We start from the raw sequence: 16,234 nt of genomic DNA, 5'->3' as shown, positions 1-16,234 counted from the left end.
TGTACAAGGCACAACTCGTTACTCCCACTTTGCATATGAAGAAACTAAAGCTGAGAGTGACTGAAGGACTGCATCTCACAGAAGTAATTGGCAGAGCTGGGATTTAGATCTGTCTAGCTTCAAGGCCAAGATTTTCTTTCTACTACATAGCACAAAGTAATGATGTTGATAGTATGAACAAGTGAAAAAAGGTATTTAGTGGGAAAGTTCATTTTAAACTTACATATTTTAATAGGCAGCATCACATTCTTTTTTCCCTGGCTTTTAAAAGGTGGCTTGGTGGTCTAAGGTGATGAAATTCAAACTTAATACAAACTCAGAGCTCCCATATCATATCCCTTACCAACCTAAAGAGATTTACGACATATAATGGACCCTTCTGTTCTACTTCTTTCTCCACCTGGTTAACTCAAAGGAAAACAAAATTCATATGATCATTGAGGTCTAGAAATTAACTTTTATTTTAAATCTGTCAAGGATTCCTGGCAGTTATTAATTTTATTAAAATGATTACATATGGCAAAACAAAGAAGAGAGGTAATTCTATTTCTCTACAACATAAATTATGAGTTAGATTCTCAGCTGCTGGCTCAGCACTGTTCAAGATTCTTTGAAAGGATTGGGGGGATTTTAATTTCCAGAAAACATTAAAGCAGCAAAAGAAAAAATAAATTAAAGGTCATTGCAACTGGAGATATTGCCAAGGGTGTGCTAATTGTAAGATCTTCTTGATGTGTTTATGGGCTGAACTCCAAACTTTGGTATTAAAAATAATAATAAAAAAAATAATAATGTGGCTACTGTCCTATATTGGTTTGTCTTTCATAGTTTTTAACACATGCTGAATCTTTTTTTAAAAAAGATGGCAAAGAGGAGTCATGACTAATTCAAATAAACAACAACCAGGATTCATTCATCTCACTGAAATATGTCAAAACAAAACAAAAACAATTTATTAAAATACTTAATGTCAGAATAACTTATAATAGTATGAAAAAGAGTGAAGTACTTGTCCTTAGTTTTCAATGAAATAATCACATTATGGCAAAAATTGATTTGTTAAGATTCCAAAGTATTTATCATGGATCTGTAACTACTTCAGGATTTAGATCAAAAGAACACATACTTCATCTGATCATACAGTCATAATGTACATATCTTGCTTTGGACTTACTGTTATTGCAAACAGCAGTTTGGAAAACAAAGTAAACATATAATATATACACAAAAAAATATTTTTATATCAAATTATCTTCATTATACTAAATAAACCCAATCCCCAAATGCTATGTTACATGAAAAAGTATCTAACAATTCATATCAAGACTGATACTGTCCATACATCACTGAAGCAGCCTTTGGTTTTAAAAGCATTTTGCAAAATAAGGAAAAATGTCACCACATGGCTGCACTATTGGCTTTCATACACTCTTACAGAAAATGTTTTCCAGTTAAAAAAAAAAGTTACAAAATAGATTATATTTCCAGAAGAAAAAAAAAAAATTCCACCATAGAAGAATCAAGTCCTTTTCGGTTTTCTGGAGCACATACACTGTTATATTTGGTATCTCCATTGTTTATTCAAGTTTCAGTTCTTCCCAAGCTGATTAGGATATTATTGTTTGATTGAAAAAAGATTCCTCTTTCTTGATATTGATTATTCTCACCCAATGGTAGCTTAATTTAGGAATAAAATGTTCTTTCTTTTAATGTATGATTGCCCTTAATTTTTACTTGAATGTCCTATTTGGCAAAACCCAGAGACTGTTCAATGTTTTGATTTCCATGTGTTTTAAATTTAAAAATCAACTTTATATGTGTATATGTATATTCACATCAAGATAACATTTCTTTCATTATCTTGTGCTCATTGCAATATAAATTGTCCATCAGCAATTGTAATTTGAAATGAACCAAATAAAAAGGTTTGGCTATTCCATATGAAAAACAATTTCCATCTCAAAAAAACACTGGACTCTAATGCAAACAGTACTATATTTTACAACTAAACTATAGGTTCAATTCTTTACAGGAAAATTTTGATTATTTATGTAAGAATGTTTTTAAAAAACTTTGGCCAAACTCAAGAAAAAGAAAATCCAAATGAATTCTAAAGGGCACCATGGTGTTTTCTAGCAATGCTTGAAAAAATGGTTTCCAATCACAATGTGTTGTTAATTGTTATTTCTAATTAGTTTGAACATATTACCTCTTAAATGTATACATTATGTGGATCACCGTACTTTTCATTTTGGAAGTTTGTAACATATCAGATATGGAGGCAAGAAACATGCATAAAAATCCCACTGTCACTCTGAAAAGCCCATTGAACTATTCAAAATACTGTAGAATTTTTTTAAAGGAATATTTCATTTGGCTGAACAGATTTCCAAGTTTTAACATGTAAATTACTGAATATACTGCAAGGGGTTTCAGCAATTATGGTTCCAGCCCTGGGATGCTTAGGTCCATCTGGAATGATACACACAGACTAATAAGCATAATGGCGTTGTCATTTTGAGGCATAGCTGGTTCCCCTATGCCCACGTTGTAGCTTATTTTTGGGAAGCAAGGCACTTACTGTAATGGCAATGCAGACATTTGATGCATAGCTTGAGTAACATAAAATAAGTTAATATTTTTGATTAAAATGAGGGTTTTTTTTAATATATATAAGTTACATGTCTTTTATAAAAGCAACTAAATGATATTTTTAGGATAATTGAAAATAAAGACAAGGTGGGAAAAGTACAATTGCTCTTCTGACCCTGTTGGGAAAGAGGCATTTCCACTCTTCCTGCGGCTCTTAGGATGAGAATGGGTGGAAAAAAAATGCTGACGTGAAGAACATCCACTGGATCTGAAAAGCCACAAGCTTCTAGAACGGCTGCACAAGCGGCACTTTGACTGTCTTTATTTCTGCTATATGAGACGACTTCTGGATGATGCAGCTGGCCGTGCCCTGCAGCTTGTCTTTTCCCTGCGCAAGATTCGTCAAGGCCATGGCTGCATTGATCTCCTTCCAGTACGTGTCGTCCTTGCTTGGTCCCTTTCTCTTAGCTGCACTGGATTTAAGTACAACAGTAAGAAAACGATCAGATTCATTCCAGAGTAAGTTGAAAGTGCCACCACTCAAAAGCACTAATGGCATAAAATTGCATACTGCTCACCTGTCACCCTTATTGGATCCATTTTCCAGAGCATCTGTAAAGAAAAGCAAAGATTAGATTACTTTTCTTCTTTAAGAAAAGAAAACTCAGGAATTTCACCATTACCAGGAATAAAATTCATCAGAAAATATGGTAAAAATGAAAGTTTATTTTTTACAAAGATAGTTTAAATAGATATGCAAAAAAAAAAATCATATCTTTGCAAAGGAGTAGGGAATAAGATGCCTTATGAAAGCAACTAATAAAAATCAAAAGGAGCTTTCACAGATATACGTGGGTGGTATAAACTGTTAATGCACTCCGCTACAAACCAAAAGGCTGGTGGTTTGACTCCACCTACAGATGCCTCGGACGAAAGGCCTGGTAATCTACTTCCAAAAATCAACCATTGAAAACCTTATGGAGCACTGTTCTACTTTGACACACGTGGGGTCACCATGCATCAGAATTGACTCCATGGCAACTGGATTTTTTTCAACAGAGAGGACTGCTGAAGAATTGATGCTTTTGAATTGTGGTGTTGGCAAAGTGTGCTGAAGGTATCATGGACTGCTAGAAGGATGAACAGATCTGTCCTGGAGGAAGTACAGCCAAAATGTTCTTTAGAGGCAACAATAGCCAGACTCCATGCTTCATACTTTGGTCAGGTTGTTGGAAGGGACCTGTCCCTAGAGGACATCATGCTGGGTAAGGTGGAGGGTCAGCAAAAAAGGAAAAGACCCTCAATGACATGGATTGATACAGTGGCTGCAAATGATGGGCTCACGCATAACAAGGATTATGAGGATGGTTTTGTTCTGCTGTACACAGGGTCTCGATGAGGTGAGACTGACTTGACAACGCCTAATAGCAGCAGTTATAACCCTCCCAACAAACTGTACAATGTAACAAAGTGAGGATGCTACATTTTGTGTATGCACTTGCTCCTTTGGTTTATATTTGCTCCCTCACTCAAACCACTGATTGATTTTTCCCAGTACCACCTCTGGTGCAGTGAATTGCTTGGTACGGCCCTTCTAGCAATGGTCTTTGTGGCTCCCCCCATAAGATTGGGTGGGCCTACACAAATGTGAGGTGACTATAGCCCACCAAGGGGATTGCATAGCTTGCTAATAATGTAAGTAAAGTATATGGCACCCTTGTGGGGGTTGTTGTTTTGTTAGTGCCATCCAGCCGGCTCTGACTCACAGCGACCCTAAACAACAGAACAAAACACTGCATGGTCCCATGCCAGACTCACAATACTTGCCACACACGAGCCCATCGTTGCAGCCACTGTGTCAATCCATCTCGTTGAGGGCCTTCTCCTTTTTTGTTGACCCTCCAGTTTACCAAGCATGATATCCTTCTCCCGGGAATGGTCCCTTCTGACAACATGACCAAAGCAGGTGAGACAAAGCCTGGCCATTGTTGCTTCCAAGGAGCATTCCAGCAGTACTTCTTCTAGAACAGATTTGTTAGTTCTTTTGGCAGTCCATGGTACTTTCAGTATTCTCCGCCAACATCACAACTCAAAAGCATCAACTCTTCTTTGGTCTTCCTTATTCATTGTCCAGCTTTCACATGCATATGAGCCTACTGAAAATACCATGGCTTGGGTCTACCCTAGTCTTCAAGGAGACATTTTTGCTCTTCAGTACTTGAAAGAGGTCTTTTGCAGTAGATTTTCCCATACAATACATCATCTGATGTCTTGACTGCTGCTTCCATTGGTGTTCATTGTGGAACCAAGTAATAGGAAATCTTGACAACTTTAATCTTTTTTTCCATTTATTGTGATGCTCCTTATTGGTCCAGTTGTGACATTTTCATTTTCTTTATGTTGACATGTAATAGACACTGCAGACTGAAGTCTTTTATCTTCATCAGTAAGTGCTTCAAGTCATCTTCACTTTCAGCAAGGAAAGTTGTGTTGTGTACATATCATAGGTTGTTAATGAGTCTTCCTTCAGTCCTGATGCCACGGTCTTCTTCATATCGTCCAGCTTCTTGGATTAGTTGTTCAGGATACAGATTGAATAAGTATGGTGAAAGGATACAACCCTGACACACTCCTGTCCTGATTTTAAACCACGCAGTATCCCCTTGTTCTGTCCAGGAATTGATGAATACTCGTCAATTGTATGGTGAAAAGATACATCCTTGACACATATGTTTTGTGATTTTAAACCACACAGTATCCCTATGCTCTGTTTGAATGATTGCCTCTTGGTCTATGTGCAGGTTCTACATGAGAATAACCAAGGGTTCTGGAATTCCCATTCCTTGCAATGTTGTCCATAATTTGTTATGATCCACACAGTCAAATGCCTTTGTGTTGTCAATGAAACAAAGGTAAACATCTTTCTGGTACTCTCTGCTTTCAGCCAGGCTCCATCTGACATCAGCAATGATATCCCTAGTCCTCCTCTGAATCTAGCTTGAATTTCTAGCAGTTACCTGTTGATATACTGCTGAAACCATTTTAAAATTATCTTTAGCAAAATTTTTCTTACATGTGGTATTAATCATATTATTCAATAATTTCTACAGTCTATTGGATCACCTTTCTTTGAAATGGGCACAAAGATGGATCACTTCTAGTTGACTGGCCAGGCAATTGTCTTCCAAATTTCTTGGCATAGATGAGTGAACAGAACAGAACAAGGGAACACTGCATGGTTTAAAATCAGGAAGGGAGTGTGTCAGGGTTGTATCTTTTCACCATACTTATTCAATCTGTATGCTGAGCAAATACCCCAAGAAGCCGGATTATATGAAGAAGGAGGTGGCATCAGGATTGGAGGAAGAATCATTAACAATCTGAGATACTCTGATGACACAACTTTGCTTGCTGAAAGTGAGGATGACTTGAAGCACTTACTGATGAAAATTGAAGAATACAGTCTGTGTATGGATTACATCTCAATATAAATAAAACAAAAATCCTCACAACTGTACTTATAAGCAGCATCATGATGAATGGAGAAAAGATTGAAGTTGTCAAAAACTTCACACTGCTTGGTTCTACAACTGATGCCAATGGAAGAAGCAGCAGTTAAGACATCAGACGATGTATAGCACTGAGCAAATCGGCTGCAAAGGAGCTCTTTCAAGTGCTGAAGAGCAGAGATGTCTCCTTGAGGAGACACAAGCCTTATGGCCTGACACAAGCCATGGTATTTTTCAATCACCTTATATGCATGTGACAGCTGGACAATTAATAAGGAAGACTGAAGAAAAGTTGTTGCTTTTGAGTTGTGGTGCTGGTGAAGAATACTAAAAGTGCCATGGACTGCTAAAAGATCTAACAAATCTGTCCTGGAGGAAGTGCATTCACAATGCTCCTTGGAAGTGAGAATGGCCAGACTTTGTCTCACCTACTTTGGTCTCATCTTGTCAAAGGGACCATTCCCTGGAGAAGGCAGTCATGTTTGGTAAGGTGGAGGGTCGATGAAAGTGAGGAAGGCCCTCAACGAGATGGATTGACACAGTGGCTATGGCGATGGGCTCAAGTATAGCAAGGATCATGGAGCTGGTGCGGGACCAGGTGGTGTTTTGTTCACTATGAGTTGAAGACAACTCGACAGGACCTAACCACAACAACAGACGAATGAGTGCTTCCAGAATTGTATTTGTTTTTTGAATCATTTCAGAAAGTATTCCATCAATTACTGGAGACTAGTTTTTCAGCAATGCCTTCAGTGCAGCTTGGACTTATTTCTCTAATACCATTGGTTCTTGATCATATGCTACCTGTTGAAACAGCTGAACATCAACCAATTCTTTTTGATACAGTGACTCTGTCTTTTCTTCCATCTTCTTTTAATGCTTCCTGAGTTGTTCAATATTTTGGCCATAGAACCCTTCAACATTGCAACTTAAGACTTGAATTTTTTCTTCTCTTCTTCAGCTTGAGAAATGATAAGCGTACTCTTCCCTTTTGGTTTTCTAACTCCAAGTCTTTGCATATTTTATTATAACACTTTGTTTTGCCCTTTGAAATGTTCTGTTTAGCTCCCTTATCTTTTCTTCCATTTGATTTACTCTACTTTCAAGAACAAGTTTCAGAGTCTCTTCTGACATCCAATTTTGTTTTTTCTTTCTTTCCTGTCTTTTAATGACCTTTTCCTTCCTTCATATAAGATGTCTTTGATGTCACCCCACAACTTGCCTGGTCTTTGGCCATTGGGCTGCAATGCATCAAATCTATTCTTCAGATGGTCTCTAAATTCAGGTGGAGTATAATCGAGATTGTATTTTGGCTCTCATGGACTTGTTTTAATTTTCTTCAGCCTCAGCCTGAACTTGCATATGAGCAAGTGATGGTCTTTTCTGCAGTCACCCTCTGGTTTGTTCTGACTGATGATATTGAGCTTCTCCATGGTCTCTTTCCATAGTCCATTTGATTCCTGTGTATTCCACATGGTGAGATCCACATGTACAGTCACAGTTTATATTACTGAAAAGGTATTTGCAATGAACAAGTTGCTGGTCTTGCAAAATTTTATTATGTGATCTCTGGCATCATTTCTATCACCAAGGCCATATTTTCCAACTGTTGTTGTTGTTGTTGTTATCCTTTTTTGTTTCCAACTTTGGCGTTCTACTTATCAGTAATTATCAGTGCATCTTGATTGCATGTTTGATCAATTTCAGACTGCAAAAGTTGGTAAAAAAAAAAATGTTCAATTTCTTTATTTTTGGTTGGTGCATACATTTGAATAATAGTCCTAATCTATTAACTGGTTTTCCTTGTAGGCATATGGATATTGTTCTATCACTAACAGCGTTGTACTTTAGATCTTGATTTTGACAATGAATGTGATGCTATTCCTCTTCAATTTGTCATTCCCAATGTAGTAGATTATATGATTGCCTGATTCAAAATAATCTAGACTGGGAGACAATAATTGGTCACTAATTGAACTGTAGGAGTCTTGCATGACACACACAGTTAAGTGCTTGGCTACTAACTGAAAGATTAGCAGTTCAAATCCATCCAGAGGCACCTTGGAAGAAAAGTTGAGTGGTCTGCTTCCAAAAGGTCACAGCCATTGAAAACCCTATGGAGAACAGTTTTACTCTGACACATATAAGGTCACCATGAGTTGGAATCGACTTGACAGCAACTACTTTGGTTTTTGTTTAATTAAGCTCTGCACTGCCATTCACCTATGGCTCTTTGTTGTTGTTATGTGCCGTCGAGTCAAACCCGACTCATAGCGACCCCTCCTTGGGTTTCCGAGGCAGTATCACTACGGAAGTAGGATTGCCCAACCTTCCTTCCGAGGAGTGGCTGGTGGGTTTGAAACCACCAGCCGTCTGGTTAGCAGGCAAGTGTCTTAGCCACTATGCTACCAGAGCTCCCATGGCTCTAGGAAACTTAAAGAAAAAAAGCAAAGAAAACAAAGACACCTAGTGAATAAATGACAAAAGTTAATGAGATAATGTGTGCCTGGTCCAAAAAGGAACAACATTTATGCTTTTGATCATCCTGTATTGATATTCAGGCCCTGTTTTATATGGTTTTGGGGATACTTTGGGAAATAACTGGTTCTGTGAGAAGTTGTATGGTCATCTTTCTGGAGCCCTATCAGCTTCTAGCTCTTCTAGTCCCTACTTGGTTAGCTGGGATGTTTAGCTACACTTCTGCCACTTTTGGTAATTTTGGAAACCTTATGAGGTAAGAGTCGGTCCACTGACATTAACCAATACGTAGGCAAGGAGAGAGAAATGGCAGAAAGGACAAGGGATGAACGTATTTCTGTACTCGGCACCTGAGGAAGAAGCATAGCATCTTATTTTAGTTATGACCCCATGTGTGCAGAGTAGAACTGTTCCATAGGACTTTCAAAGGCTGTGATGTTTTGGAAGCAGATTGCCACACCTGTCTTCTGGGTGCCAACCTTTTGGCTATTAGTCAAGTGCTTAACCATTTGTACCACATAGGCACTATACTGCTTTTGGTAATTTTGGAACTACAGTAAAACTTGTGAAAGCTGGAAACAGTGTAAGGTGGAAACCTGTCAGAGAAGCAAAACTCAAATATTTTCCGCTGAAACAAGTGATAGAAAAATGGTAAGACTTCACCCTGTCAAAGGCAGAAAACTTGAGAGACTTGGAAAAACAAGGCAGTCTTTTTTGAGTTCTGGTCCTCACAGGTATGAAATTATTCTGGTAAATGAATGAAAAAAGATAATTTTTTTTTTTTGGCAGGTTTTGGATAGCCTGAAGCCCATGCACTTTTAGGGGATCTTTTTAAGAAAATAGGTACAAAATTATTAATCTGTTCATAATCCTTTCATGGAGCTTGTGCTTAAACTTCATGATCGATATATTTGACAGTAAATTTGTCTCTGGAGGTCATGCTGTCACAAAAAGTCATTCAGGAATGGGAAAGAGCATAATTGGAGAAATGTAACTATTTTATAACTATACCCCATAAGGTTTGGATTATTGACAAATACTTTTCATGTATTCCTAGCATTTGTATCTCTAAATAAGGGAATATTGGGCAGTTCTGTCAGGTCTTCTCTACCTTCTTTCCCAGACACCACATTACTTTCTCACAAAGGGGAGTACTTAAGTGACTGCATCCAGTCTGGTGCCATCTGACCCAACACTCTTTAATTTTTGTGGTATTTGGAAAGCACCCTCACATATTTTCTGGAACCAGTGGTGGTTTCCCTTTAATTTTGTATTCCATTGGTTGTTTCAGGCTGTCATCTTTTTTTTCCTCTTTTTGAAAAAAGATCATTTTTAATTCACAAAACTCTGATAATCCTTCACTATTGCCAAGAACTATTCTACGCATTTTATGTATTAACCATTTGTACCACATAGGCACTATACTGCTTTTGGTAATTTTGGAACTACAGTAAAACTTATTTAGTACAGATGGCTGTGTATATGGACAGTGTGTTTCTGTCATGGCAGTTAAGTCATTCCTTGCTTAGCATTGTTATGTGGAATCTCTACTCAGTAATGACAGGAACAAGGCAGTACCAGGACAGAGAACAAGTCAAGGCCTTTGTTTAGGAGGAGGAAAGCCAGCAACACTGGACATTTTACAGAGGGGAAAAAAATGAGTTAGGCCTCCACTCAATTTTGCCCACAAATTGCAACAATTCTGTTGCCAAAGTGAAGCAATAGGTTATGGAGATATTTATTCAATGGAAAGACTTGGCAAAAGCAGATTAAGTTCCATGAAGCTTAAATAACATTAGGGAAATAACAAAACATAATTTAGAAAAGACCATGAAACTGATCCTCTGGCTCATATGAAGCCATCCGGTATCTACAAAGGGGACCAGAGTCAGATCCCCTACCTGGATGGTCGGCCTGAGAGTGGTTACAGGGCAGACAAGAAGGAAACCTGTGGCTATCAAGTATGTAAGTGGTTACAGAACCCAAAGATGCCATAAATGAATGGTGTCCATGTGTGGATGAGAAAGCATGCATTTATTTCCCTGTTCAGGCCCACGGAGAGCTTCTGTCTAAGATGAAGAGTGAAGCTGTATGTACTGCAGCTCTGTGAAGGCCTGGATGCTTCTAGCTCTCCCCGTGGCTGCCTCCTGGAACTTCTTCCACCAAGAAACAAGTTGAATACAGCCAACTGCAGAATTATAAAATTCTGCTTACTCTTTGAGCATATGTGTTTTAAAGGTTGGTGCCTATGAAAATACCTTTGAAGTATAAAAACATAGACTTCCTCCAATCCCTGTCCGAGTATTCTTTAATTAGTTTCATGAATTTCAACGATGTGCTAGGTAGACTGAATTCTATATTTTACTTTTAAGGCAGACAGGCACATTTAATATTATTAGGTATAGATTCAGGGTCCTTCTCATGCAACAGAAGAGAAGACTTGGAGAAACGTGATGGATAGAAGAAACGCTTCCTGCTTTTTGTCAATATTGTCATTGTTAGCTGCTGTCAAGTCAATCCCCTACTCATGATGACTCCATGCACAATGGAACAAAACACTGTCTGGTCCTACATCATTCCCGTGATGAACAGTCAATGCTAAAAGTGACCAGCTTGCAACAAAGCTCCTTCTCAAAGATTTCAAACCAACAAGAAAAAGCTGACTACCACCACTTTCGGGGTCTCTGTGTCAAGGGTGGTTTTGGTTCAAAAAATAAATTGGTGTTAGAAGGGCGTTGCTTTCCCTGTTGCTGTTGTTGGTGGGCTGCCCAGTGTCACTGGGGTATTATGCATCCAAGAGCCACCTCCTGCAGAGTCGTGCGGTCTAGTTCCCAGCAGAACTAGCAAAAAGCAGATAGCAAACAGGAGCCCTTTTACTTTGAAACATTTGTGTTTTTGTAGGAACGCAAAGGACTATATTGGTCTGGTAGTTTGGGGAGATTTTTCTATTTGTTATTCTGAGAAGAAGTCTGGGGAAACATCCTGGCTTTTTGAGAGAGAACTGGTATCATGTGAAGGCAACTCAAAATTTACAACCCACCCATTATATTAAAGGTGGTAATTTTTTTTTTAATGTTCTTTTCCTTTGAAGTGTATATAAACTTGTCTGTTTTGATCTGGTTTAAATATTTCGTGTCTTTTCTGCCAACTATACAGCCAATTGTAAATATTTAAGGAGCAGTAGCTCTATTGGTGGATCCTTGGGTGGGGCAAATGGTTAAGTGCTTAGCTATTAACCAAAAGGTTGGTGGTTCAAATCTACCAAGAGGCACCTCAGAAGAAAGGCCTGGAGATCAGCTTCTGAAAGGTCACAGTCATTGAAAACTCTCTGGGATATAGTTCTATTCTGTAACACATGTGGTTAGTTTGCATGAGTGGAAATTGTCTCCACAGCAACTGTTTTTTTGACTCTGGATCTGTTAGGAGGCTTCTGCCACTTCTGCCCAACAGCATAAGAAGGTCTCACCAGCTTCTCTCCGGAAGTGGTACCCACTAGCTCAAGAAATAACTTGACAGGGAGCAGGAAGCTTCTGAACCCTGCTGGAAAGGTGGCAGTCAGGACCCTAAGAGAGATCTGGGTCTGCAGACTCGGCAGTGCAGTTCATTAGCATAGGCAGAGCCAGGCCTGCCGGCCCTATATTGAGCTCAGCTGTATCTCGTGCTCTTCAAGTAGCTTGGCTCCACCTTGCCAAACATCTGAGCTGAAATGCTGTTTTAGACTTGAAGGTTCCAAAAATCAGCTACTCTGTCAATTACAATAAAAGCAGCTGGTTGGCAGGAACAACATATTAAACCAGCCAAGAGAGCGTGTTTTAAGACCAAAAAAGAAAAGGAAGGGGAAAAAAAAAAGTGCATAGTTAGGAAAATCTTGGATGCTGTAAAACCCAAATCATGTTGAAACTTAAAGTAGGGCTATCCTAGGTTTAGTGGCCCTGGTGATGCAGTGGTTAAGCACTCAGCTGCAAAATGAAAGCCTGGTGGTTGGAACCAACCAGCCGCTTCTGGGGAGATAGATGTGGCAGTCTCCTTCTGTAAAGATGTACCGCCTTGAGAACCCTGTGGAGCAGTTCTACTCCGTCCTATGGGGTAACTATGAGCTGAGATCAACTCGAAAACATGGGTTTTTTGGTTATCCTGGTTTTGGACATGTGTTTCCTTATAAAGTTAAATAGAGAAACAATTGTACAAGAAAACTAAGTTCTAATGTGACAAAGTGTCTTTTCAAGTTTGATAAATGGAATTTATAAACACATTAATTCTGATGTATATTCATTCTTGAAAGTGACATTTTTGGTCATAAAAGAGACAAACATACGGCCAAATCATTTTCTCTGAGGTTTTTTTCCCAAAATTTAATCAATGAGTCAGTCCTAAAGTTACTAATGTTTTAAAATGTTCCACAAGATATTATTCACACCACAAAAATGGAAATAAAAATACATAAGATTAAGAATATGAGGGTTTCCTTTTCTACAAAACAGTATTTAATTGTGGTTTCATTGAAGGTTTACACAGCAAATTATGTTCCCATTTGACAATTTCGACACAAATTGTTCAGTGACATTAATACATATTTCACTACATGTTCTGTTTCCGTACTCTAGTTTCCCTGCTCCCTTATCTTCTTATCTTTGCTTTAGAGTTTATTATTGACCTGCTGGTCTCATAGAGATGGTTTTTCAATAGAGCTTCATACACATAAGCAAATTCCTTTCTTTTGCACACCAATCTGTTATTTCTTGCTAAAAAGACCTCAGAGGCTATTTCGGCTCAAGGTTTAAAGAGTATCTCAGGACAGTATCTCAGAGAGTTCTGTAGTCTCAACGGTCCAGTAAGTCTGAACTTTTTAAGAATTTGAGTTCTGTTCTGCATTTTTCTCCCCCAAAATATGATAGTTTTCTAACTGAATAATCAAAACTAAAATTAAAATAGAGAGTGGAAGAGAAATAACTGGGATCCTGAAAAGTACGATAAATGAGTAAGAAATCATTACTGAAATAGCCATGCCAAGGAGGGGTGAGAAAAGGTAGTGAACTCTCTCCTAAGGTTCACTGGAGGACACCAGTCTATTTTCAGTCAATCAAAGAAGATCACCTATCATCATCAGGACATGGTCTGATGACAAGCAGGGGCCTATGACAATGATCCAGAGTACCTGGGTGACACAAACAGTCAAGCACTCAGCTATTAAACAAAAGGTTGGTGGTTCAAATCCACCTGTGGAGCCTTGGAAGAAAGGCCTGGCAATCCCCTTCTCAAAGATCAGTCACTGAAAATCTTATGGAGCATATTTCTATTCTGACACATGTGGGGTCACCATGAGTCTGAATCAAGTGGATGGCAACTTGTTTGGTTTTTTGGAGGTGACAGTGATCCAAAGCATGTCAGAGTTTCAGATGCTTAAAAACTATACCTCCATACACTTGGTCAGTTTGGGGGCCATTACTCGTGATAGCAGGTGGGGATAGGCAGAGTTTTGTGTGTCTCATCTCCAAAGTTCAGAGAGTCCTTGGGACAACATATTAGTCTCTGGAGTTATTTGTATACTTCAAAAAACTGAAGAACAAGGGTCTGGTGAGTGGGGCAGATGTAAAATCTCACTGTAGATTCCAAAATATGAATTGCTGCAAATTTGCAGTACTTTAACAGGCGTACAAGGTCCCTGGGTGGCACAAGTGGTTTGTGCTTGACTACTAACCTCAGGGTTGGTGATTTGAACCCACTCGGTAATGCCATTGAAGAAAAGTCTGGCTAAAGATCCTATCGATTTTGACTCATAGCAACCCATGTAACAACACAGAATTTCTCCGTAAGGTTTTCTAGGCTGTAATCTTTAACAGAACAAATTGCCAAATTTTTCTCCCTTGGAGCCTCTGAGTGGATTTGAACTGCAGCTGAGTTAGCAGCCTTTTTGTTAGCAGCCAAGTGCCAAGAAAACCTCATGAAGTTCAGTTCTACCTTGTGAGACATGAGGTCGCCATGAGTTGGAACTGACTTGCCAGCAATGGGTTTACCAGATGCACCAAGTCTTCCCCAGGGCTCCCTGCTGCCATTGCCGTGGTCTCTATTTGCCCACACCAATAGATCCAGGGTGGGCTTAAACACACATAAGTAGATACAGGCTCCATGCTGACTACGTTGCTTTCCTTTTAAAAATTGCACTTGTTTTTCTCTAATAAGAAAGTAATACAAGTTTGCCACAGAAAAGCTAGAAAAAAAGGGTGAAAAAGAAAATAAAGGGCATTTAGGGATAACTAGAAGTCATTTTTAGATATATGGGCCTTCCAAGCAAGTACATACCTATTTTAAAAAATGAGACCATTCTGCACATGTTTAATAGCCTATTTTATTACCCTTTGTTAATAAATAATATGGTGATCTACCATTTGACTTTCCCTGACATGGCAGTGACTTTTGCCCATGAAATAGAAACAGTTTGAAAGACTTAAAAATCCAGCTACATCCAATTTGCAATTAAATATTGAGAGACTCAAATATTACAAATAAAGGTTATCTTTTTTTTAATTTTTTGGAGAAAACATACATAGCACAAGATGCACCATTTTATCGATTTTTAGTGCAATTTAGTGGCAGTGATTGTATTCTTCAGGTTTTGCAACAGTCTCCTATCCTTTTCCAAATTATTCCACTGCCATTACATAAACGTAATACCCCTTAAGCTTCTCATCTAATAAGAGGTTATCTTTTAAAATAACAATTACTAACATATACTGAATGCTCACTCTTATGCCAGGCACTATGCCAGCAACTCTACAAATGTTATCTAGTTAAATGCTTACAATAGTCCTGTGACATAGCACCATGTTGTTGTTGTTGTTATGTGCCCTCGAGTCAAATCCGACTCATAGCGACCCCTCCTTGGGTTTCCGAGGCAGTATCACTACGGAAGTAGGATTGCCCAACCTAGACAGCTCTTATTTATAAAAGGCACTGTAAGTTAGAGGAGTCTGATAAATCCCGAAGGACTCAGGGAGTGGGGCTGAGAGACAAAGGTCCAGCTCACCTGATTCTGAAGGTCATGTTATTAACCCCTGCATTACTTTATCCAAGGGATCTCTATTGATAAAAATCAAACTTAATCCATTGTCATCAAGTTGATTCCAACTCATTGTGATACTATAGGACAGAGTAGAAGTGCCCTGTAGGGTTTCTAAGGCTGTAAATCTTCATGAGAGCAGACTGCCACATCTTTCTCCGAAGGAGCAGCTGGTAGGTTTGAACTGACAACCTTTCTTTAGCAGCCGAGTGCTTAACGACTGCATCATCAGGGCTCCTTCTATTAATGAAGTCAGTGGCAAAGACCATGTTGTTGTTGTTGTTGTTGTTAAGTGCCGTCGAGTCATTTCCAACTCATAGCGACCCCATGCACAGCAGAACGAAACACTGCCCCAACCCGCGCCAGCCCCACAATCCCTGCTATACTTGAGCCCATCATCGCAGCCACCGTATCAATCCATCTCGTTGAAGCCTCCCCCTCTTTCGTCGACCCTCCACCCTACCAAGGATGACATCCTTCTCCAGGGAATGGTCCCTCCTTACAACATGACCAAAATAGGTGAGACAAAGTCTGGCCATTCTTGCTTCCAAGGAGCATTCTGGCTGCACTTCCTCCAGGACAGATCTGTTAGTTCTTT

The 16,234-nt window shown here is 38.9% G+C and overlaps 1 protein-coding gene across 1 annotated transcript in view; it reads right to left on the bottom strand.

Annotated features, from left to right (window-relative positions):
* Window positions 1–2,878: 2,878 nt before the first annotated feature.
* The window catches only part of MKX (mohawk homeobox), a 95,058-nt gene continuing 81,702 nt past the window's right edge, over window positions 2,879–16,234 (bottom strand). Inside the window, exons 5-6 of the mRNA XM_007951931.1 lie at window positions 3,171–3,204; window positions 2,879–3,065 (exon numbers count right to left, since the gene is read on the bottom strand). Of these exons, the coding sequence (XP_007950122.1) occupies window positions 2,879–3,065; window positions 3,171–3,204 (221 nt within the window). The remainder of the gene's footprint in view (window positions 3,066–3,170; window positions 3,205–16,234) is intronic.

Source organism: Orycteropus afer, unplaced genomic scaffold (genome assembly GCF_000298275.1).
Source record: "Orycteropus afer afer isolate SDZICR_OR568_19922 unplaced genomic scaffold, OryAfe1.0 scaffold00319, whole genome shotgun sequence".
NCBI lineage: Eukaryota > Metazoa > Chordata > Mammalia > Tubulidentata > Orycteropodidae > Orycteropus > Orycteropus afer.
Note: the sequence above shows the minus strand (reverse complement) of the source record. Positions and strands in the feature narration are given on the sequence as shown.